Source organism: Rattus norvegicus, chromosome 6, assembly GCF_036323735.1.
Source record: "Rattus norvegicus strain BN/NHsdMcwi chromosome 6, GRCr8, whole genome shotgun sequence".
Lineage (NCBI taxonomy): Eukaryota > Metazoa > Chordata > Mammalia > Rodentia > Muridae > Rattus > Rattus norvegicus.
Window position 1 is genome coordinate 13599712 of NC_086024.1, and position 27200 is coordinate 13626911.

At 48.7% G+C, this 27200-nt stretch overlaps 1 protein-coding gene across 6 annotated transcripts in view; it reads right to left on the bottom strand.

Moving 5' to 3' along the window:
- Positions 1-26436, bottom strand: part of Epas1 (endothelial PAS domain protein 1) — an 82896-nt gene extending 56460 nt beyond the window's left edge. For 2 of the 6 annotated variants that reach the window (XM_039111846.2, XM_063261582.1), the window contains exon 1: positions 23403-23778. In XM_039111846.2, coding sequence (XP_038967774.2) covers positions 23403-23656 — 254 coding nt within the window. In that variant the 5' untranslated portion in view covers positions 23657-23778. Of the gene's footprint in view, positions 1-23402; positions 23884-24439 lie in introns of those variants that run through there. The other 4 variants (XM_063261583.1, XM_039111847.2, XM_063261584.1 and 1 more) reach the window with 4 other exon arrangements.
- Between the last annotated feature and the right edge of the window lie 764 nt (positions 26437-27200).

Here is a 27200-nt window from a genome sequence, read left to right on the forward strand (position 1 = left end):
AAAATCTGTCAAAGTCCCAAATAGGAGGCTGTTTTCTTCGCTTCAGGATCAATGCCAGTGCCCCTGGGGTGTGACAAGGCACATAGTTGCTGTCAACTCTCCTTACTCTGGACCACAATGGAATTATTTCTTATTCCAATGTTCTTCAGATCCATGACTCGGTATTTGGGTTTTTATTTATTTTCTTCTGTCTTCTGTGCATAGATCTTTGGCCTGGACATAACCGCATGCATCGTATGCATGCCTGGTGCTCATGGAGGCCAAAAAAGGGCACTGGGTTCCTTGGAATTGGAGTTCCAGACAGCTGGGACCAACATGTGGGTGCTGGGAATTGAACTCCTCCTCTGAAAGAGCAGCCAAGTGCTTCTGACAGCTGAATCGTGTATTCAGCCAAAATGCCAAGTTTTCAATTTCTAATGTTCTGTAATTCTCAAGTGTTTTCCTGTGTATTGATGTCTTTTCCTCACTAAGACAAGATCTTAAGGACGGAGACCCCTGTTCACACATGCCCAGTACAGTACTGGAGCATACGGCAGACTCTTAATAGTTATTCAACCATGGAATCGTATCATTTAGAATAGACTACACCTTAGCATTTATCCACTCTAGACTCTACTATACAGATGAAGAAACTGAGACCAGAAGAGTAGTTAAGTCAAAAACCAAGGTTAGCTCAGCCCTTCCTCTAGTGCCTTGCAACTAGGACCAACCTTCATGCTGACTAAGCCCTACGCTCTGATTCAGTACTACAATGGCTTCCGTCTTGTACTTTAAACACACAGATACAGAGGGTTTAAAGTACTTTACCAAGAGACCTCAGCTAAGAGGTGGATCCAAGACTTGAACTTGCAAGGCTACCACTCTGCCCTGTGACTCCTCTGCAGAAGCTCTGAAGCCACTTCTCCCTGTTCTGTGTTCTGCCCTTGATGATCTCCCACCTCGTCTTGCCTTTACCCACCCTTCACTTCTCCACAGAGGCCACAGAAAGGAAAGGGATGTCTTCTTTATTCTTCTGATGTCTCCAGTTCAATGCTCTTCCTATCATGGATGCTTAGCAAATAAAAGGCCATTGAGAGCTGAGAAGGTGATCAACTCAAGGTCCTCAGAAATGCTGTACAGATAGATTTCCTGAGAGCTGTTTTTCCCCCCACGGGGGAGATAGGAATCTGTTAGCAGTGAAACTGCCTTTGCCAAGACCTCTCCACCCTGGCCAAACGTTGCCCAATTCTTGCACAACCATGAAGTCACATGGGTGCTCATCCCCAAGGCAGGTGATGCGGCCACTCCTTCCCGAACCCATTCATCACTCTGCAGACTCATCTCAGCCCTCACACTCAAGGGAAGCTGCTCCAGGAAGCCAGGGCACACTGGATAATACACACCTGGACTGGAAACCGGACGGGAAGAAGGCATTATGCTTACTTCTCCAGCTGATCCCCGTAGTAAGACCTTGATTCTCTAGTGGTGGACAACAAAGATTCCAGAGGGTCCAAATCCACCACGGGCAGGAGACAGCTCTCTCTGGGGGAGCCAATGCCTGGAGGATCATTTCCTTCTCATCTTGATCATCCTTCGGTTCTCAGACATCCCAAATAGCACCCATCTTAACGCAAGTTGCCCCCAGCAAAGAATAATCAGTTTCTCTTCAGGGAGATTATCTTTTTAGTATTTAAGAAGACGTGCAGGGTATAACTTTCGGGAACCTTATACACCGTGGGCTTCTGTCTCTACCTTTTGGGTCTTTGTTTTGAAAACAAAAAGATCTAACGTGAATCCTGAAAATTCATGGCAATAGAGTTTCAACTTTTATTCCACTGAACTGTTCATGTATGTGACAGCCATGGGTGGACATAACACACACTTAAGTGAGATCGCATAGCCCAGTGGATGGGGTTTTGTACACCTTGGAAATATAGAGGAGCTGGCTTGTGGAACTCACTCTCCGGTCGGCCTAGCACATCAGTACCCAGACCACAGTTTTTGCTGCTGTCCAACGGAAAGGGTGACTAGATCAGATGGCTAGCTGCTATTGATCTGACTGGCTGAGCTCTGCTGAACCAAGAGGAAGACAGCACAAAGTGAATCATGCCCTCCTCACTTATGTACAGGATATTCTTAAGCAGAGGTTAGTAGGGCTTTTACCATAAAGGAAGCACACCCTCAGTGCCTCTCCCACTCCCTTGGCCCCAAGCAAACACCCACATCAGCAGAATTTTATGCTTTCTGTTCCTCCTCCCATCTCCAATGAATAGCAAAATAGCTTTCCTTCCTCAGGTAATGACCTAAAAACTTCCAAAGGATATTAGTATTCTGATGTAACTCACGAATGGTTTCTACAGCCTTTATCTCTAAGATTCTGACCTAAGCATCTAGAAGCATTGCTCAGCAGAGAACACCAAGTCCATGGGGTCTTAGGACACCTTCTGTGGCAGGCTTTTAATAAGTAAGAAGGAGGCTCTTATAGAGAACTGACTATAGAAAATCTTCCCGCTCCATCGGGAAAGTTCAGCCCACTCCAAACCATACCATTTCCTTCTTTTCAAAGAGCTCCTGAACGTATATACATAGTAAGGATGCTCTCTGCTTAATCCAGCACTATATATAGCAAAGGCCTGTAGCCAAGCTACAAGAGGCAGAGTAAGACCAGGGAAAGTCGTGAGCCTGGCTGCAGCCCAACCCATTTGCAGCAAAAAGCAGAATTATTAACCAGCTTTGGCTTCTGTATTCTTGACATTTAACAAAACAGCTCTGAATCACGGACTATGCCCCTCTTGTGAAGTCTATTATAAGCTGCAGGCAGGTTCCCATTTATGTCGCAGTTCTTAGTATGTGACTTTAAAAGCTGTTGTTGTGGGTGGGTGGGTCAGTGAAAGATCCGCAGCATTAAAACAATCTTACCTATAAAACCAAATGTGATGTGGAAAACCCATGGCACCTGGGCGTTACCCCGGGGTACCCATTTTCCATTCCGATTCCAGTTTTCTCTGCCACAGGGTAGAGACTGTGTCTGTTTTGTCTGCGGCAGTCTATCTGCAGTCACCTCTCCTCCTCAACCAACATGACAGCTTTCTCTTTTTATAAATTAAATTTGCATTTACAGATGACATTCAATATAGTGAAGACTTACATATAATATTTACTATACACATCCCTTACTAAGTGATGCAGAAACACACACACAGTCACACACACCAACTCCTCCACCACCTCCACCACCTCCTCCCCCTCCCCCACCTCCACCACCTCCTCCCCCTCCTCCCCCTCCACCACCACCACCTCCACCACCTCCACCTCCACCACCTCCACCTCCACCACCACCTCCTCCACCACCTCCACCTCCACCACCACCACCTCCACCTCCACCTCCACCACCTCCACCACCACCACCACCACCACCACCACCACCACCACCACCACCACCACCATCATCACCACTACCACCTTCACCACCTCCAACAACAACAGCAACAACAACAACTCCATGACCTCCACCTCCACCCCTACCACCATGGTTTATCTTGCTCGCCCCTGCTCCTTTCACTCTGATCTCACGCCGAGGATCGAGGTGAGGGTCTTGTGTGTGCTAAGGGAGCACTCCACCATTGAGCTACACCTCCTAACCCTGCCCTTGCTTTCAAGCTGCTTGTAAACAGTTGCCGAGATGAGAGATCGCCCTGTATACACAGCAGTCACAAACTAAATATTTGTTATTGGTGGCAATGAGGAACAGACATCGTGTGGGTTATTTCTAAAGCCAGAAGAGTTGCAGCTCTTGGTGAGGACACTCCTCATGCACACGAAGCCCGGCTGTGGCTTCCGCTCCTCCTTGTGGAAGACCTGTGGCCAGCATCCTAGAGACAGAACAGGAGCACTAGCCACTACAGCTTATGAATTTTCAAAGCTTTCTTTTAAGGCTTACTTTCATTACGTCTGTGACTGTTTTTAGGGACAAAGGGAAGATGACGTTAAGAGCGAACGTGCTGTGAGAATCCCAGTTGTTACCTCTGCTTCTGTCTTGACCACCCCTCCCGCTCTCGGGCTGAATGCTTCCGTGTATTTGGACACAGCTGCCTTTGGCGCCTACTGTGCCGACTTTTCTTAGCGAGCATTTATTGAGCGCCACTTTTTTTTTTTTGGTTCTTTTTTTTTCGGAGCTGGGGACCGAACCCAGGGCCTTGCGCTTCCTAGGTAAGCGCTCTACCACTGAGCTAAATCCCCAACCCCTATTGAGCACCATTTTAATATCTGCCACAGTATGTGGTGCCAAGTAACGGAGTATTTGGAACAAGTCAAGGAGAAAAAATATGGCGATATAAGAACCAAGCCAACCAAACAAACCTCTTTAGCAATGTTATCTGGTTTTAAACGTTTTAAGTACCCAAGATGAACAAAGATTCCGTCTGTGATCTATTTAGGCCTAGAACAATTGGGGATGCCACATCCCTTACAAATCCCTTCTCTCCGAGGCAGCCTAGCCTAATGCCTGGTCAATGCCTTGTTTTGTTTTAGCTGCATCGGGGGGGTTCGCTGTAGGTTGCACAGGGGTAACAAGCTCTGATGCGTAGGGAGGGCTGTGGGCCACAGGCTTCCCGGGCCATCTTTAGACTGACTATGATAGGTTATTATTGCCACCTTGGAGTGGCAGAAAGGAATGCTCTGCTCTTCTGCCATTTCTGATGAGATAGAAACAGCAGGTGCTTTGGGGTCCCTACCCATTTCAAGTTCAAGCTGTCACCCACAGTGATTAAGGTGAAAGTCATTTGGCCTCCTTATGTCTCCTTCCCCATTTTTCTCAGCATTAGTGTAAAGCATCAGGTTCTCAATGTGTGCACTGAGGACCAGCAATGTCGCCTGGGAGCTTGCCAGAAAGGCAAGAAAACAAAAACAAACAAACAAACAAACAAACAAACAAAACCCTGGCTCCAGCAACAGCGAACTCTGAAGAGATCCAGCACCCAGAGGTGTTTTGGGGCATGTGCACATGGGTTCTGATCGTTCTCTGTAACTCTTCCCTGTGTTCTCTGAGACAGTATCTCTCACTAAATCTGAAGCTAGCCTTTTTGGCTAGGCCAATTGGCGGTGGACTCCTGTGGACTCCTGGAATCTGCCTGTCTCTGCCTTCCAGCGCTGGGGTCATAGGCACACATCGCCATGTTTTCACACAGTGTTCCTAACAACCAAGCCATGTCCCCAGCCTGCACTCTTGAAATTAGATCACCCCTGTATGGCCTGAATGTGTTCACTGCGCAAATCATTTTAAGGAAGCGATATATGACATTACAAGTGGCACTTCTGTATAAGGACAGAGCTGTTTCCGTCTACTATGAGGGGCTAGAAGTTGTTTCAAGTTCGTAGCAGGTGCACTGTAAGTTCTAAACGTAGGCTGCTAACTCGACACCCTCGGGTGGGGAAGAGGAGAGATTTATACATTGCTTCAATAGGAAAACTAGATAGCATGGTGGTTCAAGGCCCTAAGCAGGTGCTCAGCATGATGTTGGGGTGAAGGGGAGGAAAGAGACTGGGCCCAGGCTCCTACAGCAGATGACAACAGTGCTTGTTCTCTGGGCAGAAGGAGGCTAGAACCTACCTGCCATGCTAAACCAGAAAGGCTTCTCTAAAGCCGGCCTACAGCGTGCTTGCTTCAGATAAAACTCATTCTGAGAGGTTTTAAGTCTCCAAGGCCTTCCACTTAAGACTGCTTCATCTGCTCCACAGTTGTGAAGAAGCTAGAAGCCTTGAGCTCTGTTCAGAATGCAAACCAGTGCAGTTGCTGTGGAGGACAATACGGAAGCGCCTCAGAGATCGGAGAGGCAGCTATTATGTGACCCAGGGTTTCACGGGAAGTTAATACACCCTAAAGAGCTAAAACGGGCACTCAGGAAGATGCTTGTAAACCCACTCCTCACTCTTCCTAATGCTGTGACCCTTTAATACAGGTCCTCATGTTGTGGTGACCCCCCAGCCATAAAATTATTTTCACTGCTTCTTCGTAACTGCAATTTTGCAGCTGTTATGAATTTTAACATGAACAGCCATGTTTTCTGATGGTCTCAGGTGACCGATGTGAAACCTGAAAGGGGTCTCGACCATGGGTTGAGAACTGCTACCACAGAGGACTGTCCACAACTGCCAAGGGGGGTAACAACCAAAACTTCCGTTGATGTGGTGCTTAGATTTGATATGGAATCTGGTTTTAAAGGACGTGAAGCTTTGACCAGTACTAGAATATGGGTGAGATGGGAACATGCTAGGTTATAGAAACCAGTCACAAAAGGATATTCTCTACTTTCATTCGTACGAGGTGCCTTTCCATTGTCATCTGTGGTTACCAAGGGCAGGCATGGGCAGGACTTCTGTTTAAGGAACGCAGAGTTTCAATGTGGGATGAGGAGAGGCTCCTTGAGGTGGACAGTGGTGATGGCAACATAGCGTGGTATGATTATGTATTCTCACACAATTAAAGATGGCTGAAACCAGGAGAGGGTGCAGCTAATTGATGGAGTGTTGTCTCACATGCAGAAGCTCTGCATTAATCCTCAGTCCCACATTAGCTAGGCACGGTGACTCATACCCATGACCCCAACACCCTGGAGTTGGCAGCAGAAGGATCAGAAGTTCAAGGTCATCTTCAGCCATATATAGGGCATTTGAGGCCAGCCTGGGCTACTCAAGACCCTATGTCAACAAACAAACCAGAAACAAAAATAAACAAACAGCCTCTCTCAGAACCCAAATAACCAAAACACAAACAACCAAACAGGGCTAAATACGCCAGACCTGTCAGTCACCATATCCCCTGCCTCATTGCCACTAAGGAAAAAGAAAACACAATGAAAACTTCTTACCATGGCCCTAAGCTAACCTCCTGTACAAAGTAAATGTGTTGAGTAAGGAAGTCTCTTCATGCCTGAAGCTGGAAATCAGGGCCAATGCCCATGCTCAAGGCAGGTCCCTACTGTACTTCGGTTTGCCACACTTCAAGCACATCTCCCATGAAAAGAGACGCTGAGCTGAAAATGGAGACTTGGCTGGGACTCTCTAGCTTCACCCGGTGGCTTCAGAATCTCCCTCCTCCCTTCCCTTAATGAGGGTTTGCTTCAATCTTTCCATTAGCCCACAAACTACTATTAAAAAAGCCATTTATCAAATTAACACGGAGTGCTGCTAACGTCGTCTGCAGGCTCCGTGCACTTGGCCACGTAGGAGTTACCATGCCAACAGCTGCCGCACGTTCATTGTACAGACCTATCAATTTTAACAAAGTCCTGTTTCATAATTCTGACTGCCAATTCAGGCTTCTCGTCCCTTCCTGCTTCCCAATCACACATGTGTGGCCAGAAAGTCAGCGAAATCAGGTACTGACGTAACAAAGAAGAGAGCAATTTCAAAAGCCCCTTGCCGAAGTAGTATGTTTCGAATACTTTGAAAAGCGGATGAAGGTCATGAATTCCTCTCTTTAACTTTTAGTCCCATCATTCCTCGGGAATACAGCATCAAGGAATTTGATGTAATAACTCTGGCCAGTAAATCTAGACTAGGGAGTGCAGGCTGAATAAACTGAAGGAGAGACTGTAATTATGCAAATTATTCCAATAGATCGTTTGCAGGCAGCTATCAACAAAATAAGGTAAATCCTCGAAGCCTAGGGGTGCCAAGCCAAATCCTGTAGCAAGCTTTTGTTTTAAAAGATTCTTGAGCTTTAAAAATAAAGGTATTCAAGCTGAGAGGTATTCTCTTTAAGCCAGAGAGTTTAGGAAACAACTTTACTAAAAAGTAAATCTTACAAGGACTTCCCAATGGGGAGTATTAAGTTCAGTCTCAAACAGAAGCTTTGGGATAGAGAGATATCTGTGTTAGAGACCTAAGTGTATTATGTTAGACACTTATTTAACCAAGTTTCATTTGCGCGCGTGCGCGCACGGACACACACACACACACACACACACACACACACCCCAGGCAGAGGATGTTAGAGCAGTTTCCTAGCCTTCTGTGAGGCCCTGGGGTTAATGCAGTTTAAAGAAAAATCAAAGAAAGCAGGCAAAAGCTGTGGACACTCAGATCCAACACAAGAGCGCTCACTAGTGTGTCGTCTACTGCAGACTCAGCGCTCAGCCTGCAAACTCTCATGACCACCCTGTAAAAAGTGCGCTTTTCAGGGGTAAGTCAGAAACCCCGCATCTATAGCATGGTTTGGTTTTGTTTTCAATAATCAAATCGGAAGCGGGTCTGAACATCACTATGGATCTTTCCCGGTTCTCATGTCAGGCTAACGACACTGGACAAGGAATGAAAGGTCACTTCCTTAAAGATATGAACAGTGTTACACATTTTCAGGAGGGTGATAGACAAGTGAAATTTAAATGGAGCTTCTTTGAAATCCTGGGCACTGGGCACGGGAAGGCCACCAAAGTAAAACTTGTTCTACCAGCTGGTGGGCTCCTTGCTTAACAACGTGCACAGGGCCCTACTGAGAGATCCAGAGATCACTTTCAGTCCCCAAAGTGAGAGCGAGGCCTAGTCCTTAGAGCTGTCATCTAAGCAGCCTCCTCCTGTGTAATCATGTGAATTATTCTAAGTCCACAGAAAGGCTTACACAGGCACATAACCTTTTATTTTGCAGTTATTTCTGGGACTCCTGGGCACACTGGTCAGAACTTCAGGGGAAACATCGCTCTTCAGGATTGGAAATAATTGTTGGGCCGGTTACCACTTGCTTTTTGAGCCTGGACTGAAGTGAATGGGCATCTCATGAAGATGCCTCTCTAAGCAGAACTAATACTGCTAATATGGCCGACATCCCGTAGCCGTGGACCAGTATTTCTGGCATAGGGGAGGCCATACTCACTGTGCTAACGGAACTCATGTTTTTGGTTTTTTTGCTTTTGTTTTGTTTTTTACTTTTAGGCTTCCTCTACAGTGACTTATGGGAATAGTTCATATTTCTTATGATCAGAAGAAAGCAATTTAACTTCTTGAACAATTAATTTTCAGGAGAGATGATTCATGAATATAAAAAGACAGGAGGTTTGCTCGTGAGTAAGCGAGTGCCTACAGAGTCTGCAATGCTCCCTTCTTGCTAAAAGCTTCCATCAAACAGTTTTGAGGGGCTCTGCCACAGGAACCCGAGCAGATTAGATCCAAATATCACCCATCCTCTCTCCACATCCCAGCCTCCATCCAGCGGAGCCGGTGAGCTGCCCCCGCACTGGGGCCAGCCATTCAAGAGGCAAGGAAATATTATGCAAGAACACAGGAAGTCAGAGGAGACAGGATTCTGGGCAGGCCTGGCAAGGAGTCTGTGTGAACTCCAGCGAACAAGCGGACTTTGCTCAGCAGGGCTGAAGCCAGCAGAGAACCTTCCCAGGGCGGCAGAGCAGAGCCGTCCACATCATGTCTCTGGCCAGTGGGTGGCCATCCAGAACTTGATGTACCTGATAGAAGGCAGATAAACGAGTCCCAATATTTCTGCTTTTTTGGCCCAAGTTCAAGGTGACTCCCCAACACTCTTGCACTGTGACTCACCTCTGCCCTACAGCACGTCACACACACACCTCCCCCCTCCCCCGGTGCAGCATGACTTCATTCAACAATTTAAGGCCTTGTTGGCTTTCTAGCTGACTTCTCCCTTGATGCCTCAGGTTGAAGGACTGTATTTTCAGACTGCATGTGTCAATCAATTCATGCCTCGACCAGGTCTAAGCACGCCAGATATGTTTGTACACAGAAGCCACAGCAGCAATGTGCCCTTCCTTTGTGGCAGTGCAGGGCCTAGAACAGTCACCTCAGAGGCAGTGTCTGACCCCCCCATCCAGTGATGGTGTCAGAGCACCCTCTGACACCCCAGAAGCCTGCCTCATGGGAGATGGAGACATGGTCTCCTTTTGGGAACTTCTTACCACTCTACATACTGGACCTCGGCTGACTTTTGGGGCGGTTGTTAGCCCTGCTGTATTCACAGCAGTGGACTAAGCCAGGCCCAACAGCAACTCCTGATGGAGTGGAATATCTTTCAGGAGAGGAAGAGTTACAAAGAGTTGGAAAGACATCCTGCAGCCCCTGACAATAACCTCCAACTTCCCGCTGCCTTTTCCCAAGTCAGCATCTGCAAACAGGAGGCCAGACCACTGGAAATCCCCTGCAGAGGGGAGCTAGAACCCCGAGAGCTTTGAGGTTATCTGGTCTGGTTCCTTCCCACCAACTGGTTCACTTCGGAGGTGGTGAGGGCAGAGATAGTCATCTAGCCTGCTAATGCCTACCTCTTCTCAGAAAGTTTACTAAACACAGCACACCGCCCTGCAGAAGGTCCACACTCCAACGTGAGTGGGCGAGCCACAGTAAGACACGATCAGGGCGGTAGAGCTAGGACCCTCACCCCGACCCCGTGGAGACACAGAACCGGCAGAGAGAGGCAGCACCCGCCCTGCCGCTGCTCCCGGCCTGACAATTTCTAATTGTGGTAAGAACATCAGTGGCCATTCCCCTGGGACTTGGCTGTGCATTCCCAGACGATACCAGCACACAATGGCCCTTACTTCTCAGGCGTAAACATTGCCAAATATGACAAACAATAACATGGCCACAACAGAAAACTCGGGGGCCAAGGGAGGCAGCGTGGGTCTTTGCAAACAGTACGTGTTCAGGTAGGCACTGCCAATCCCTGCCACGGTCATTACCCTCCAGCGTCTCATCCATATGCCAAAAGGGACAATTCCTTGGTGTTTACATCAAGAGCTTTGGAAAGAACAACTATGACAGTGTTCATGTAATCCCAGGCCTCGGCGCGGGAAGCAGCACAGGCTACATACCTCGGAAAACAGAAACAAATCAGCTTAAGGAAAACATTAACACCGGACAATTATAAACCTCTGAATGGATGTAGAAGAAGCACCAATATCCCAGGCCCCATCCTAAAGGCTCGGTGGTAAACAAAGCACTCGTGGAGGCTGCACCTTCAGTTTGGTGCTGGCAGGAGAGGGCATGGCGGACATAAGTAAACATGTAAATTGCATGTGGGGAATGTTTAGAAGAGAAAGAGAACAGGGTTAGAGGTCAAGTGAAGGATGTCAAGAAAGGCTTCCCTGAGGAGGTGATATTTAGGCTGAGACTGAAGGCTGGAAGTCAGTTGGCCGGGTCTCCCGGGTGTGGCTGAGGGAAGTGCGAGCTCAGAGGTATGTGAGACATGTTATGGTTGACAATGGGTCCACGTATAGCACAGCCAGGCCTCTGCATTCCAGGAGACCAAGGTCTCTTTCAGGCGTCACCTATTTCTCGGCTGTCATTGACTCTCTTTGGCATAAAATAATGCAACAAGGTAGAGGCGAATGATTATGGCAGACGCAGCCCTGGTTCGGTGTGCTACATCAAAGGAGTCGTCATCCTCGACATGGACGCTGGCCTGTGCCCTCTCCTTCTCCACAGGGTGAGGGGAAATAAACCAAGTAGGAGAAGGGTGTGTGACCTGGTACCTCTTAGGACTGGCTTCAGATTTCCTCAGTCTTGGGGTAGAGTACAGACTCAATGCCATGATTGGCAAAAACTCATAGGTCCCAAAAGCCCAGGCAGAGGGACCCACCCATAGGAACCTGGAGACCAGAGTCTCCTGTTAGCCTCTCTCGAACCTTCCTCCTGTCGGTTCGCTTTAAGAGGTAATAACAGGCCTAATGACTATATTGCTCCTTGTTAATGACAATGCCTTCGAGGTTTGCACTTTATACTTTTCAAAGTTCTTTCCATTGAGATAATGCTCACAAAGTTTACCATTTAAAACATGTGGTCTTACTAAAACATTGCCTGGCTTTAATCCCTGAATCATATTCAGAGACAGCGGCACATGCATCCAGCACCCAAGGGAGACACAGAGAGGTGGAATCTCCATCCTAGGTCACACAAACCAGAGAGCAAACTAAAGCAGCCTTCCAGGCTCCTTAAGACTCCTGAAAGCGGCTTTGAACTTTATGGGAAGACCTGTTTTGCCAGGGACACAAAACAAGAGCCGTTGGCCCTGACGGCATTTAGAATCTGGCAAAACCAAAGTGAAGAAACACAGAAGGCTTGTGGTCATTCTGACGCTATTTGGAAGCAAAGGAATTCAAGTGGGTGAAAGTTTGTCACCCCCCAAAATAAACAAGGGCCTTGGGACCTAACTCCAGGAGAATTAAGGCGAAGTCACCACCCTTGTACCCATACAAGCAACTACAGGTGGCCTGAATTAGAAGGCACCCATTGATTTAGATAAAAGAAGAGTTTCTGATGTGTTTAAGAGATGGCTCAGGGTTGAGAGTTCAGCCATTCAGAGAGCTGTCTGGGGCCTCTAGTCCTCTGGATCTCCCCATGGCCTAGAGAGCTAGAGAATTCGAGAACCACAGTAGCTTGAGATATGCCCAAGCCCTAGCACCTCACTGACCAAGGCCAGGCAGAACTTGCTATGAGTTCAGGAGAAGCAAAGGTGGGGTTTTTGTTTGTTCGTTTCTTGGGTTTTCTGTTGTATTTTGTTGTTGTTGTTGGTGGTGGTGGTGGTTTTTTAGGACCTTTTACTTTGGAAAAGAAAATGAACACAGGGGCTGGCAGGATGGCTTAGCAGTTACGAGCACATACTACTCTTGTGGAGGGTCCTGGCCCAGTTTCAAGCACCTATGCCTAATGGCTCACAACCACTTGTAATTCTAGCTCTAGGAGGCACAGTGCCCTCTTCTGGTCTCTGCAGGTACCTACACACATGTGTCACACACGTATAAACACATGTGCATACACATACATCTTTTTAAACATTAAAAAACACACTTAGAAAAGAAAACACAGGGGCACAGACGTGGGGCCATCCACTTACAGGTTCGCGGATGTTTAATCACAGGTGAACTTGGAGAAGGCACCTTCCTTTTCCCTTCCTGACACCTGTAAGGAGCCATGAGAACGTAGATGCTACACTCACATTCATAGCATGGAGAGAACTGAGTGCAGGTGGTCAGATCTGGTCGTGGTCTCTGGGTTTTCTTAGAACTTCCCTGAGGCTTCCAGAGGAACGGCATGAGGTCTCAGCCCCTCGATTAGGACCAGTCTGCACTGTGCTGCAAAGCTCCACTGTCCCCTGTCCCTATCTGGTTCTGACAGGGTGATTTGATTACGACTCCCTGGCTCCAGAAGACTCCTCTCTGGGGTAACCTGAGCAAACCACTAACCTAACCAACCCTACCTGCCAGGACTGAGCAGTGGTTTCTCCATTCTACAATCACTGAGGGCAGAACTAACAGTTGAGACCTAATAGCTGCCATGGCGGGGTTAAATTTTAACACAAAACCATTCAGGAGCTGCTACCTCTGTTGAAGTAGCACTGGGAAGGGAAAAGTAAAGTAACGAGGATCAGCTGCTGGTCTCTGCTGTCCCTGGCTGGGAGCTTGTCCAGGGATTGGGGATCCTTGACCAACTCCTGGCCCACAAATGTTTAGCTGTAATCTTAGTGCTTCTAAATTCCTCCAGGGAAAAGGTTACACCTGCCTGTGGAGAGGAAAGGGCTCTGCCTGTCCTACCCAGGTGACTCCGAAAGACGATTCTTTTTTTGCCCCACTCTCCTGGCACGGTCAGACTCAGAACAGCAGATCTGGGTCTTAAGGAGAAGGTCACAGAACAGCCTGGCCAGTGCACTGGGCAGGGTGTGGATGAAGAGCTACCAGCAGGGACTAAAGGTTTGACTCAGCCTTGGCTGTCTAACTCCCTCCACGTGCTAGGTGCCGACAGGATGTCTTACCATTCTCTAAGGAGCAATGGCAAGGAAGGACATGACAAATGTCCTTATCAAGTCCCCAAGGGAACAAAGGCTTTGCCCTCCAAGTGGGAAAGAACATGGGAATGAAGAGCAAGGCCATCTTAGGGTAGCAGCAAGCTGTCCCCCTTCGGGTTCCCATTCTGAACTCTAGTACCTCTCACTCCCAAGTAGTTGTGCAAGCCAAAAAGAAACATGTACCTGGAGGAATGATAGGCACTTTCCTAAGATCTGGAGGTTCAGCGCTTTGAGGTCATTGCTATGGAGACCACCAGGGCCTCTGCCAATCACTCTAGCTAGGTTTGTGCTCTCAATAGCTTCTAATGTCCCCAAAGAGGCAGGCTCAAGATTCCATCAAACTGACTTGAAGAGGGCCCAGGCCCAGGCTCCATCTCTTCTAACGTAAGAGCTACTGATTCCCCATCGAAAGGCGCTCTCACCAGTCCCGTCCTTCTGCCTTGGGTCTGCACTGCCTCATCCATTCCCGGTGTAGCCTGCAGTGGCTGCCTGTGCAAACCCAAATTTTAATCTTCAGGACTGAAGTCTATTCAACGCTCTTCTCTCAGAGCTCCCTCCGGCTGTCTCCAGCCCTGTCCGTTATAACTTTATACAACCCAGAGCTCTCAATTCCTATCCACTTTCTGCTCCTGGCTCCGTGCTTTATCTGGACTAGGCTTTACTCCACAACAAGATGGCGACATCCTAAAGATGCAGCTAAGATACTCATCAATGCCACACACTGCCACATACTGGTTTAAACAAGTCACTTGAAGAGACCAGGGTCATCAAATGCCTCGTTGTGATCTTTCTGTGTAGCACAGTCCCCAAATTAGTGGATAACCTGTAAGCGCTTACACTCAAGGCCAGTATCACCACAAGCCTCTTCTGACTCGAGTGATGGTTATCGAATAAGATTGGGGTAATCTGATCCGAGGCGAGGTTTCTGCCTGTGTTTTCCATCTCTCTGAACTGAGGTTCCCATATTCCTGAATTCCACCTACAAACAACTACAGAACACCTAAGATGGAGATAGAAAACAAGTTTTAAACTCATTATGCAAATTTTAAAAAATCAGACAGAAGATCAGATTGATACAGGGCTACAGGGTTCACTGCTGACAGAAGGAGGAGGCTCTCCAGGGACGCCCCTTTCGGAGAGCTGGTATTTGCTAACTCTGGAGTTGAGCTGAGGAATTTACCTAGACTGCTATGCATTCTTGATGTAAAGCAGTGACCACCTGCTTGTGTTTGGTAACAGAGAATGCTCACCTGGTCCCTGCTCTGCCGCCCTCCCATTATTTTCTTTCTAAACAGAAACAGGTGAAAAGAAGCCGTGTGGATGGAGAAGCTGAGCCCAGGAAAGCGGGACATCAGCAAACCCATTCTGTATTTATCTTTTTAATTGGCCATGATTTCAGAGAGAAATGAAATGGATCAACATTTTATCAGCCACATCAGAAAATGAGACATCCCTGCTCTCGAGCCACGTGCAACCTGCTGGAAAGCCAGGAACAAATAAAATGTCATAAGAAAACAAGGAAATATAAAATAGCAAATGGAGGGGGATGGGTCAGGGTGGGAATGCTGTGGGATTCTGTTAAAGGCAGAACGCTTAGGCTCCTGGTAGGAAAGGTGTGAGCTATTTGGGGAGAAAGAGGGGAAGCATCTGACAGGGACTGACCAGGGATGTGCACCAGGACAATGCCTGAGAGGCAGAGGGACAGGCTTGTGAGGAGCTCAGAGTGACAGCCAGTGGGACAGGTGGGAGAGCTGGAGGATGGGGGGGTCCTCATTTCCAGCACAGTCACCTGCCTCATAGCTTCCCTTTGGGAAGGACCTTGAATCAGGTTCCTAGGTCCTAGGCTGAGTATTTAGCTATTCCTTGGGGGGATCTTCAGAGAAACCCCCAAGTCCACACAGGACTCCCCCCTTGTCACAAGGACAATTTGCTGTGCTCCCAAGACAATTAGAAGGCCTGAAACGGGGCAGTGTTGGCAGCATGCAAATGTCTTCTGAGGGCCTAGGGAATCATGTTGGTGCCAGGATCTGGTAACTGGTTTCTACAGTACAGCAGATGACCCCAGAGAGGGGCCACGGAAGGCACTAGAAAGGCCTTCACCAGATGGGTGGGGCTCACCGGCTGAGCCAAGAAAGCATGGCAGCAGTAATAAAGCTAGAAACAGAAACTGAGAAGAGCCTTGGCTTCTAGGCCACACTCCCCATTAATTCCCTCAAGTCCTGGGTATAGAAAAAAAGACTGCTGCTACACTGTGACATAGTTACAATTATAGATGCTCCCTTGCCGCCAGTGAAATGCGACCTTCATATTTTCCTTATCTTAATATCTAGGTAAACATTTGTTGTGCGAGTCCACAAATAAAGGTTCTAAAGGTGAAATGTGGCGTGTCTGGTAACACCACACTGCTCTAAGCCCAGGACAAGAAAGCCTTTTGGCTCTGCACGGGCTTTCTTGCTCCCTTTACCCCAGACACCAAAATTAGCTCCATGGACCTCAGGCGGTGCTGGAGTGAAGGCTGCCATTCTAAAATAGCACCTGGGAACTCTTGGACACAGCAGAGAGAAACGCAGGGCACAGTGGCTCACAGAAGCTTACTCAGAAAAACAAAACAAAACAAAACAAAACAAAAAAGCTAAACACACAGAAAATAAGCATTATCAGGACTTCTGAAGCTTATTTTATATATCTTGATTTATTCTATTAAGTTTTTCTGTTTTCACTCAGAAGGCACTGAGGGGTCACAGTTTCATAAAACATGGTAGTGATCATGTGGTCATAGAAGTATTTTGCAATGGCTATGCTTCAACCCCAAGTTTCACTTTATAAACACACACAGTCCTACTGCTCTCCAGCCAGTAGTTGAGGATTGATTTTTAAAACTTTGTTTTCAAAAGGAAGATTCTCAGCCTCCACAAGGTGTAATTTTGTTATTCCTACATGGAATTCATAAACAAAACCAAGTAACTCCGTGTGTGTGTGTGTGTGTGTGTGTGTGTGTGTGTGTGTGTGTGTGTCTGTGTGTGTGTGTGTGTGTGTGTGTGTGTGTTAAGGTACTCTTTCCCTGCAACCATGTATGACGTATTTTCCAGAACAATCTTTCTCAACACTCCAAAGTGCTTCAGAAACAGGAAGTCATAAAGGTAGGAAGGAGACCTGTAAATATTTGCCATAATTACTCATTAGTAATGAGGAGTTACTGCTACCATTTGAGTTGCTCCTTTGAGTTCCTGGCTCTGACCCCTCCCAACAAAACAACACAACACAAGACCAGGAGCCCAAGGTGGTGTTTTGGACCCAGCCTCTCCACACCTAGACCCACTTAGGTTTGGCTTCAGATGAAGTGGTTTGGTTCTTTCAGCAGCTCCACTTCCCAAACGCAAGGTGATGCTAATGTGCTGCCTTCTTTCCCCACCTGCTACAGGAGGTGGTCAGTCAGGGCAAACCTTCCACAGTGAAGAGAGGCTGGGAGTTTTCAGTCAGGAGTAAAGTTTGCGCGTTTGTTACCAGTGATATGCCGTCAGAACCCTTCATGGCTAGACACATAGCACAGTGGTTACATTGTTACCAGTCCCACTCTAAACTTTCTTAGATGGAACCTTGTATCCTTTTATTCTTAGCAAACTACTCACTTCCCACTCGGAGGGCAACTAACTGCACTTCAAACCAAAGGGAGCCCACAAGAGGCCACTAACACTACTCGCTAACATCTAAAACTGCCAGTGGCTGCAGCCTGGCATTTGGGGGGTGCCAACATAGCAGCATGGGTCAACCTCTAGGATATCATGGTCAATAGGGCAGCACAGTACACTGCTGTATATCTACATGGTTGGTTACATAGTTTAACCAGATGAAAACCATGAATCATCTGATTCTTACCTATGACATTTACATTTTTAAACCAGAAGTTGCCACTAGAACGGTGAATGCAGTGAGCCACTAGGCAAGTTCTAAAGGTCTGTTTCCATGACGTTGTGGAATTAAAAACATGTCAGGTGTATACATAGATATACATATAGATATACATGCATATACATGTGTGTATTATTTTTAATATATGTCTATATATTATTTTTAAGTCTCTCTGTGTGTGTGTGTGTGTGTGTGTGTGTGTGTGTTTGACTGTAGTGGCTGTGGAAACTGGGTGTCAGATCCCAGGAACTGGACTAAAGGGCAGTCATGGCACAAGGGTGCTGGGAGCCAAACCCAGGTCTTCTTAAGTGCAGAGTCATCGTGTGTTTCTCTCTCTCTCTCTCTCTCTCTCTCTCTCTCTCTCTCTCACACACACACACACACAGAGAGAGAGAGAGAGAGAGAGAGAGAGAGAGAGAGAGAGTTTCATGTTTTAGTTTTACTTACCAACAAGCCAGTCATTCTGAAATCTCATTCTGTATGAGAAAGTTATCTGCGCTTCCTAGGATCTGGCATACAGACCACTCATAACTTTAAAAAAATCTGTGCTTTCTGGGGAGGCAGCACCGAATAACAGGAGCCTGGAGGATGTACTGGCGGCCTCTGGAAACAGCCTGAGGCCATAAGCAAACCAGTATTTCTTGAGCTATTAGGGAAAAGAAAAGCCACTCAGAAGTACAAAACACTCTGGTCACGGCTACACTTATCTCTGGCTCTGGGGATCTCAAAGGACCTCCATCCAGATTACCTCAGTCTGAGACTTTCAGGTCGGTTCTGTCTTTCAGTAACAGGACCAGAAAAGTGTTAGCAAATTGTACACAAACTACTTGAAAAGTGCAAGCATTGCTAGCTGCCTATATCCATATATGCCTCACCTACCCTGCCCTACCCCATCCCACCTCACATCCCACACCTATTCTGATGTTTCTATGCCATCCAGGTTTGTGGCAAGGAAGCTCAAGAAGATCTCAAGGTTCTTAGCATATGGCCTGGGGTGCTCACCAGAGAAAGGGCTTTATAAAAATATGATCCGACAATCATGACTACTCTTTACCCCCCCCCATCCATTCTTTCCTTCCTGTGCTTGCAATTTCAAAAGATCAAAGGAGCCAGAGGAAGTCCTGTATATCTTGATTTGTCGATGGTTCTTCAGAAGCCACAGAGGAAGAGCTCCTAACAGGTCCCTCTGCACAATGGAGTCCAAAGACTGCACTGCACTTGAAGTCTTGCCACCAGCAGAGGGTGGGAAGGAAGCTTTGAACTTCTAGGGGCAGTAGAGAACTATCTCCTGTTCTAGCTGAGGAAATGTCTATTAGAAAAAGAAGAAATTCCAGGAGTTTCAGTCAAGGCTTTGGGTCTTCAGTTCCTGCCTATGTGTGAGGTTTGAAACAAGGGATGAGTCACGAGAAAAGTCATTATAATAATTATAAACACAGCAACAAAAGAAGTTATCATTTATAGAATGCTTACCGCATTCAGACATGGTATTAAATGCTTTATAGGGCCTCTGAGGTAAGCCCAGGAGGCATGGAACGGTGGGTGAGAGTGGGGACTCTGCAGACAGGATGCCCAGGTAGAATTGAGTTCTGCTATCCTGCCTGTGACGACGGGCAGACCTGGCTGCACCTGAGTTCCCATCAGTGAACTGGGGATAATAACAGGGCTTATCTCACAGGGTTGTTACAAGGATTAACAAAGTTAATCCGTCAAGTTCTGAGGACAGTGCTGGCACAGGAAGGCTGGGCGCTCAGCTTTCTGTCCTGTCTTCTGACCATATAGCTCATTTCTCCTGAGAACGCACCCATTTCTAGGGTTCAAAAGAATCTCCAGATAGCAGGGGATAGTGGGAAATGTGAGTGTAAATTTCTTTTTATATAGGCACTCCCTAAGACAAGACAAGACACTGGCATTGAAATGTAGGAGCAGTCAGCCTGTAGCCTCGAACTCAGGGAGGGCAGTTCTTGGCTGCTAGACAGAGAAGCAGGAAGAAGGCATTGACTCTCTCAGATCACACCACCTCTGAAAGGCTACTAGGAGCTGAGCAAATGGGTGGGGATCCAGCTCAGTGGTAGTGAATGCTTTCCTACCCCCACAAAGCTCCGGATTCATTCTTCAGGAAGAGGGGAGATTGAGATTAACATAAAAAAAAGAACACAACATACACTCTATAGAATTTTAGAGATTGAATGCTAACTACCCTGGAAGCCCATTTACAAGGCTCAGGGAAGAGAGCCCTCGCCCCACCCCCTTCTCAGCCTCCTTGGAGTCAGTCAAGGCCACTGTTGTCCCCAGTGGAAACAGAAACCACTGGTTGACACTGGAGGCCTGCAAGTGTCCTCCTTGCAAATTCTTCACCCAGAGCAAGTGTGTACATCAAGCCATTAAACTTGGTAGTCATTTTGTGCATGTGTCAAAACAAAGTTCGTGGTGGAGAGCAGCCCGTGAAGCCTCCACATTTTTACATATACCATCCCCAAGTCCTAACTTCTATCACCACACTGTCTTTGGGATCAAGTTTATGCTGGTGTCCAGCATCTATCTACCCTTTATTACCTAGGGCACTGTGGGCCAGCTTCGTCACTGACACCGATGCATTTCAGTAATGGTTTATAGTTACCAAGTGAAACGCCACTCAGAATTTCTTTAGCTTCAAATATTTGAACTGTACAAAAGAAAACTGCCACGAGTGGCTGACTCCTGAGGCTTCTTGTGTTGTCCCCCAACCCCAATCAGACCACACAACTGAAGGTAACGAACAGATTCCCCATCTCTTAGTTTTTGGCATTGTTTTTCCAGACCCGGATTATCTGTTGTCGTACTGGTTAGTATCTTGGTATGAGTATCATTCTGAGACTCGCCAGCATGGTTCTGGAGTATGCAGTACAGAACAGTGAGGCCCGGGGAGGAAACAGTACTTAGTAACATGGTAGAAAGCTCGGTAGTTTACGGACCACAAAACTTTCCTTAGGACTCAAAACTTAGGAAAGGCCCATCCGGAAAAGACGAAAGAGGAAAAACTATTATACTGAAATAGGACAGAACTGTTTTTAAAGCAAGTAAACGTGTCCTCAAAAATGGAAAAGCCTCAGTCTTGAAGGAGGTATCTTCAAACACAGTGGGCTGATGGCTAGAGCATCGAGTTGCCTACTGGGTTCCTTCTATTTCTAAACACTTAACAACACAGATTCCTAGAACACTGGGTACGACCATATAAACACACACACACACACACACACACACACACACACACACACACACACACACACACACACACAGGCAGAGAAACAGTGGCAGAGAGGCTGATTTACAACGTAAGCAAAGTAGACTGTTTCCCTGCTGGCAGCTTTCATCCCTGTGAAAAAGTCTGACCACGCCAGGCAACAATCTCGCAGCTCTGGAACATTCTCTACTTCACAAAGCAACGTGCTACATCCAGGAACCGGGGAGGGTCCTTGCACGGGTTTAATACCTAGAGTAGTGGGGTGTGTTGGTTGTTGTTGGTTCCCCTAACTGAAATAAAAGTGGTCAACGGTGGATACAGACTCCCCAACGTTTATAACTATCAAGAGCAGTGCCTGGTTGACGCCATTCCTGCCTCAGAACAAGGCTCTTACAATTGTATGGGAAAGTAAACCTCCATTTTGAAGGCTCAGGGGTCTGGAGGAGGAGGTGCTGTTGCTGCTGCTGGTGGTGGTGGTGAGCTGCACTAATTCTTTGGAAATCCTCATGGCCAGAGGCCTGTGAGGGCTGGGGGGCTCTGCTGGCCGCATGCTGACTGACTGTGGTGAAGCAGCTTTCTGATTCTTGTCAGCCCCAGTTTTCCTCTTAGCACAGGACTCATTTCACCTTCCCTGGGCCTTATCCAGAAAGAGAAAATATGTTTATGCCTTCCATGCTTGCTCATAAAATAATCTTAAAGCCCCACAATAAACCTGAAAAACAAAACAAAAGAAAACAACAACAACAATAACAATAACAAAACCTGAAGTCACCACGCTTTTAAAACTCTTAAGAAAGCCATCGAAAGTACAGTCCGGATGCCAGGCTGATTGTGTTTGACCCCGCTTGTCTAACAGGCTAGGTTTGGGTAATTCTATGAAAACTGCTGTCAAATGTTAAGGGAACACTAATTAGAGGATAAGCTTCACTTGAGAAGCCCATCCAGCATGGCCTCCTCGGCTTGGAAAACTGATGGACTTTGGGTTCATCTTAACAGAGGAACAATAAACCCTCTGTTATAAGAAGCCAGCCACGGTTGGAAACTTGAAGGTCCAGGAATCTCTAATTCCTTGCCCATCTTTGCCCTGGCACCAAGCACCCGAAGTACTCCTGAACGATATTTGAACCAGAGTCTGGCTTCAGGCTGGACTTGGACTCCTGGCCATCCAAGGACTCACTACCATTTATCTTAATTGCTCTGCTTTATAAATCCCCTCTTGAGAGCATCCACACTTAGCTCTTCCTAGAGTCGGGAACCCTGCTATATTGATGAGAACTCAGCCTCATCAAAACTCAAGAAAGAAAGCTCACTGTGGCTCCCCCGGTCTGCTAACCAGACAACAATGAAAAGTCAGGCTCCTAACTATTGTGAACGAATAGATCCACCCACACCGGGATGTTCTGGGCTAAAACAAGCCTTCTGGCTTCGTGAAGGGCTGCTTCCAGAAAGAACAATACAAATGTTCAGTTGTGCTCTGGAGAAGAAATGGCCCTTGAACCACTAGTGGGTGGTATCACCAATCCGGGAACCCTTGCTGCTCACAACGATTTCCTGAGGCGCGCGCTCTGGGAAGCTTGTGGCAGCCATTTAAGGGACATCAACTTTCAATGCCCTGCTTCACAATCAACTATATTTTGATGCCCAAAGAAACCAACCAACTCAACCAGAGTCTCGAAACCATTATCCTAACAGGTACTGGGCGACTAACTTACTCATAGGACTATGGATCATGAAGGACGATACACTGCTTGCCCTGTTTTTAGGTAACACACACTCAGACACACACCCTGCAGTCCCGGCTACCACTGGGGCACTGCACTACAGACAGCAGTTTCCTAGGATGTTCACAGTCTGTGTTACACTGGTATCTCTCTTGATGATAATTTGTAGTGTCATTAAGCAACGTTCTTCGCGGCTCAGACTATACTCCCCGCCACAGCAAAGACTCTGCAAGCCGGGTATGGAAAAAGCTGTCCCCGCTGTCCCGATTCTCCCAAGGATTGATAGACCTAAGAACAAGAAGGCACTTCACACTGATTACTGCCAGCCCTCATCTCGGGCAAATGCGACAGTCACCCACAGGCACCACAGTAATAAAATATTCAGTAAGTTCCCCTGGCTGCTGGCTGCTGTCCGACTTCGCGGTTTTGATTGTCTGTGATTACACTCTGATTGGTTTTACACCTTGAGCTGGAATCTTAGTCTTCCCTCTTGCCTCTCCTTCTCTACTCTCAAAGGACACAGATCTCAGAGCTGTTTGGTGGCCGATCATCGGGAATCTGGAGCCGGACTCAATACCTTCCCCCACTAGAGATCCGCCAGCTCAGGGCGCGGGCGCCCGGCCAGGACGGGTGCGATTCGCTGGAGTTTATCAACTCCTTATCGGTGCCCTGAGGTGGGAGCTGCCGCTTTCGACCAGAGGATACACAGCTCCTGGCTCATGTCCCTAAGTGGAAGTCCAAACAAAAGCCAATCTGCTCGGGGCTTAGTCCTCACCGCCAGTCTTTTCCAGCCTGGCCGCGAATCTCCCACAGCTCGCGCCACTCTGCGGTCATGCGTTCGATTCCGGACTCCCCAGCTAAGTCGCCGCCGAGCGCAGCGCTGGGAGCTCTAGGCCACAGCACGCACTGACGAAACAGGAGCAAAGTGCTAGGCAAGCAGCTATAAACTTTTGCAGGAGGCGAGGACGTACCCAGGTCTGCGCGGACGCATGGTGCGCTCCCATCTCGGCTTCGAGAGCTGGGGGTCATGTCACCAGATCGGGGCGGATTGAAGGAGGCTCGAGGGCCGCGCGACTTGGCCCGAGTTGCCTCTCACCCAGTGCCGAAAGGTTCGCCTTCGTGGCTGCCCTTCCCTGTCTTAAGAATCAGACACTCTGAGCGGCTGGGTGTCACCGTCCTCTCTCTGCACACTAGGACACCTGCCCCCGCAGGGCAATCCAGGTCACTCACTCCGCACTCTGCCGGAGTCTAGGTGCAGGATAAGGTTAAGGGGGCTCAACAAACTTGGGTACTGTCTGGAGCAGGCTCCTTGGCCGTGTTCCTGCTTCTCGGGCAGGGCGCGCCCCCGAGTTGCGATTTGCCCTCTATCCCTTGCAAGTTTGGGGCGCAAAGACCGCATAGCAGCGCGCTCGAAAAGACCTGGAAAGTCTTAGGAAAGAAAGGTACGTCTGCTGCCCCAGCATGGAAACCCTGAGACTCGAGGGCATCGGCCCAGAAACATTTCAAACCACTGGCTGGGGAAGCTTCGCGCTCTAGGGACGACAGACTTTGGAAGACCCCGCGGAAGCACCCCTGACCTCCGGGCCATCTCTCCGCGTCTCAAGGCCTCGGAACTATCCGGTTTGCAACTCCACTGCGAAGCCCCAGCTCCGTGTCCCTAAAGGCAGCACCCGCTCGCTTACTCAAAACCCCCCAAGAGCGGTCCTCCGGCCTCCGAGACCTCTCGCACCCCTCTCGCGACTGCCCCGGGTCGCGCCCGCCACGCGCAGTTCCGCCAATGCGGGGGACCGTTCAGCTCTGACGCCCGCTTACCTTTTCTTCTCCTTGTCAGCTGTCATTGTCGCCGCGGCCCTCCGACACCCGGAGCACCTGGGTTCCTTAACCCCGTAGGGGCTGCAGCCGCTCTCTTTGCTGTGGCCCTCCGCAGCTCTCTGTCGCCCCGGCAGGTGAGACAGGTCTTCAGTGCTCGCAGGTCCGAGAGTCCCGCACAATCAGGTGGAAGTTTGCGGACGGCTGGCTAGGTGCTGAGGAGGAGGGAGGAGAGGGGTGACGGGGAGGAACCTGCAGGAGGAGGCGGGGCTGGGGAAAGGAATGGGAGGAGGTTGCAAGACGCCAAAAGAGAGCAGCGACAAGGGACCTGAAGTTCCGTTTATCCCCGAACTGGAGTCACTTTTCTGGGATCTGACAAAACAAAACCAACCAACCAAAAAAAAAAAAAAAAAAAGTGGCTCGAAGAGAGCAGGTTGGAAAAAATCCGGGAGCAGGCGAGTGCGGCCGCTGAGATGACCATACAGTCTCAGGACACTGCCGAGGATTGTACGGCCGCCTCAGGAGAGCTGGAGCGGAGCGCAGCGGACTCCGGAGCTGTACACCGGCCGCTCTCGAATGTCCGGCCTCCGCAGCTTCCAGCCCACTTTAAAAACTCGGACGGCCCGCCCGCCGGAGGGCGCGAGGGGCGCGGGAGTGGGACAGCGGGCCGGGGGCGGGGCCGGGGCGGGGCTCCAGGCAAGCTCCGCCCCCGCCACTGGCTGCCTGCCCCAGCTTCCCACCGCGTCCCGGCCAATGGGGAGGCGCGGCCACAGCCTCTGCCCTGACCCCGGACCGCCCCTTTCTCTCGGCAGCGCTCCTCCAGCGCCCGTCTGCCCTGCCTGCCCTTCCTCCTCCTTCCGCAGATCGGCGACTTGTTTGTGAGGTCGCCGGTGGCGAGTAACTATACGGGACTCCGAATGGAGGCGCAGTTAGCGCAGGGCTGAATAGTGGCGGGGATCTGCTACCCAAGTTCGGCGTATGACTTTGCGTCGGCGTCCTTTCAGCCTCACTTTCCCCCTAAGAGCCGGGGCAGGAGCGCTGGGTCGGAGGTCGCGAGCGCAGCTAGGGAGTGCAGCGCTTATCCACCCACCCACCCCCGCTTCCGGGTGCGGTCCCTAAACCAGCCGTGTGGCTCCCTTCGGCCAGCCGGCGGGAATAATTCCCAGGACCCGGACTGCAGTGCTGCGCGTCTGTCTGCCTTGGAGGTGCGCTCCTTTTGGCGGAACTGACCTTGACTTCTGAGTCCGGAGAGGCAGAAAGGTGTGGGAGAATCTGGGACAAAAATGATCTAGGGCTTCTCCTGCCCGTGTCTTTTCCTCAACCGATTTATGGATTGTTTTGAGGCGCTGTTAGGTTTAAGCGCATGCCTGAGAGGAGGGTCTTGAAGGCCCCCGCAGGCCTCTGCCCGCTCTCAGTACCCTAGCATCACCTCAGCGAGTGTGTTGATAACTTATTTCCAAGTCACTGGATCTGCCCTTCTGGAGTTCCAAGGATACCGCCAACTGCGGGACGTAGTAGTTATGGAGTCTCTTCTCCCACACGCAGGCAGAGAACGATTTGGCTCTTTCCACCCATGAGATTTCCAGTCCTGCCCTCATCTTAGACACTTTCCCATTCCCTACTTAGGTGACCTGCAGGAAAATCTCCAGACGAAGACAGCCATTGATTTTTGAAGGCTAGGGAGAGAGTCAATGGGCTGCGTAGTTGTGAATTGCAGAGAAAGCACATTCCCTCAGTTGGGCTGCCCTGGGACCCAAGTCTGTGCTTCCCGCACTATTTTTGCACCCAAATTTCCTAGTAAAATTATAACCAGAGACGGTGTGCGTGTATGTGTTGGGACGGGGGCGGATCTTAAGTTTGTTAAGGCACCAAGAAGGTGGGTACTTTTTTAGTCTTCGGAAGGTATCTAGATGAATGGGCTGGGTGACCCATTTTTTTGTCTTAATGGAAAGTTCAAATTGGTAGACACAGTTATAATAAAATAAAAGCATATTTTATTTGCTTTATATATTCTTTTGAGACTGGCATCATTTTGTATATTGCTTCGAGACTGGAATGGAGGGTGGTGGGGAGAAAAGACCAGACAATAAAATCCACAAGCGCTTTGGTGGTTTCGAGGCCCCAAACATTGTTTTTCGCTAGAGCTTCTGAATCCTGAGCTGTACTTGACAGGTGACTGAGCGATATCTTTAACCCACAGGGGATATTTCAATAGGCCTGAGGTTATGAAATTCGTTTGAGAGATTTTTGATTTTAAGAGAAAAGGTAAGGGCCCTGGTTAACAGTCACTTGTAAAGTAAGGGTTCTGGCTGCACATAGGGGCTCACACCCTTAATCCCAGCATTCCAGAGGCAGAGGCAGGCAGATGTCCGAGTTAGGGGCCTGAGGGAAAACAATTTTTGCATAACATCAAGACCGGAGATGCTTGACCACGCCAAGTCAGGACTGCAACCAGATGTCCAGCCGTGGAAATCAGCATCTGAATACACAGAACACAAGACCATCCCCCAACACGGTCCAGCCTGGGCTACAAAATATGTTTCTAGACTGCTGGGGTTATACAGGGAAACCCTGTGGGGGAGGGGGGCGGTAAGAGGTCACTCAAGAACACTTCACCCTTCTCTATGCTGGTTGCATGCCCTCTTTCTAACCTATAAATTAAGTGTGCCTATAAGATCCCCAGAAGGACTAGACTCGGTCTTGCATAGAGCAGAGCCAGGTGGCCTAAAGATCTCTTAAAATGTCTTCCAGAGTTTGGTCAACA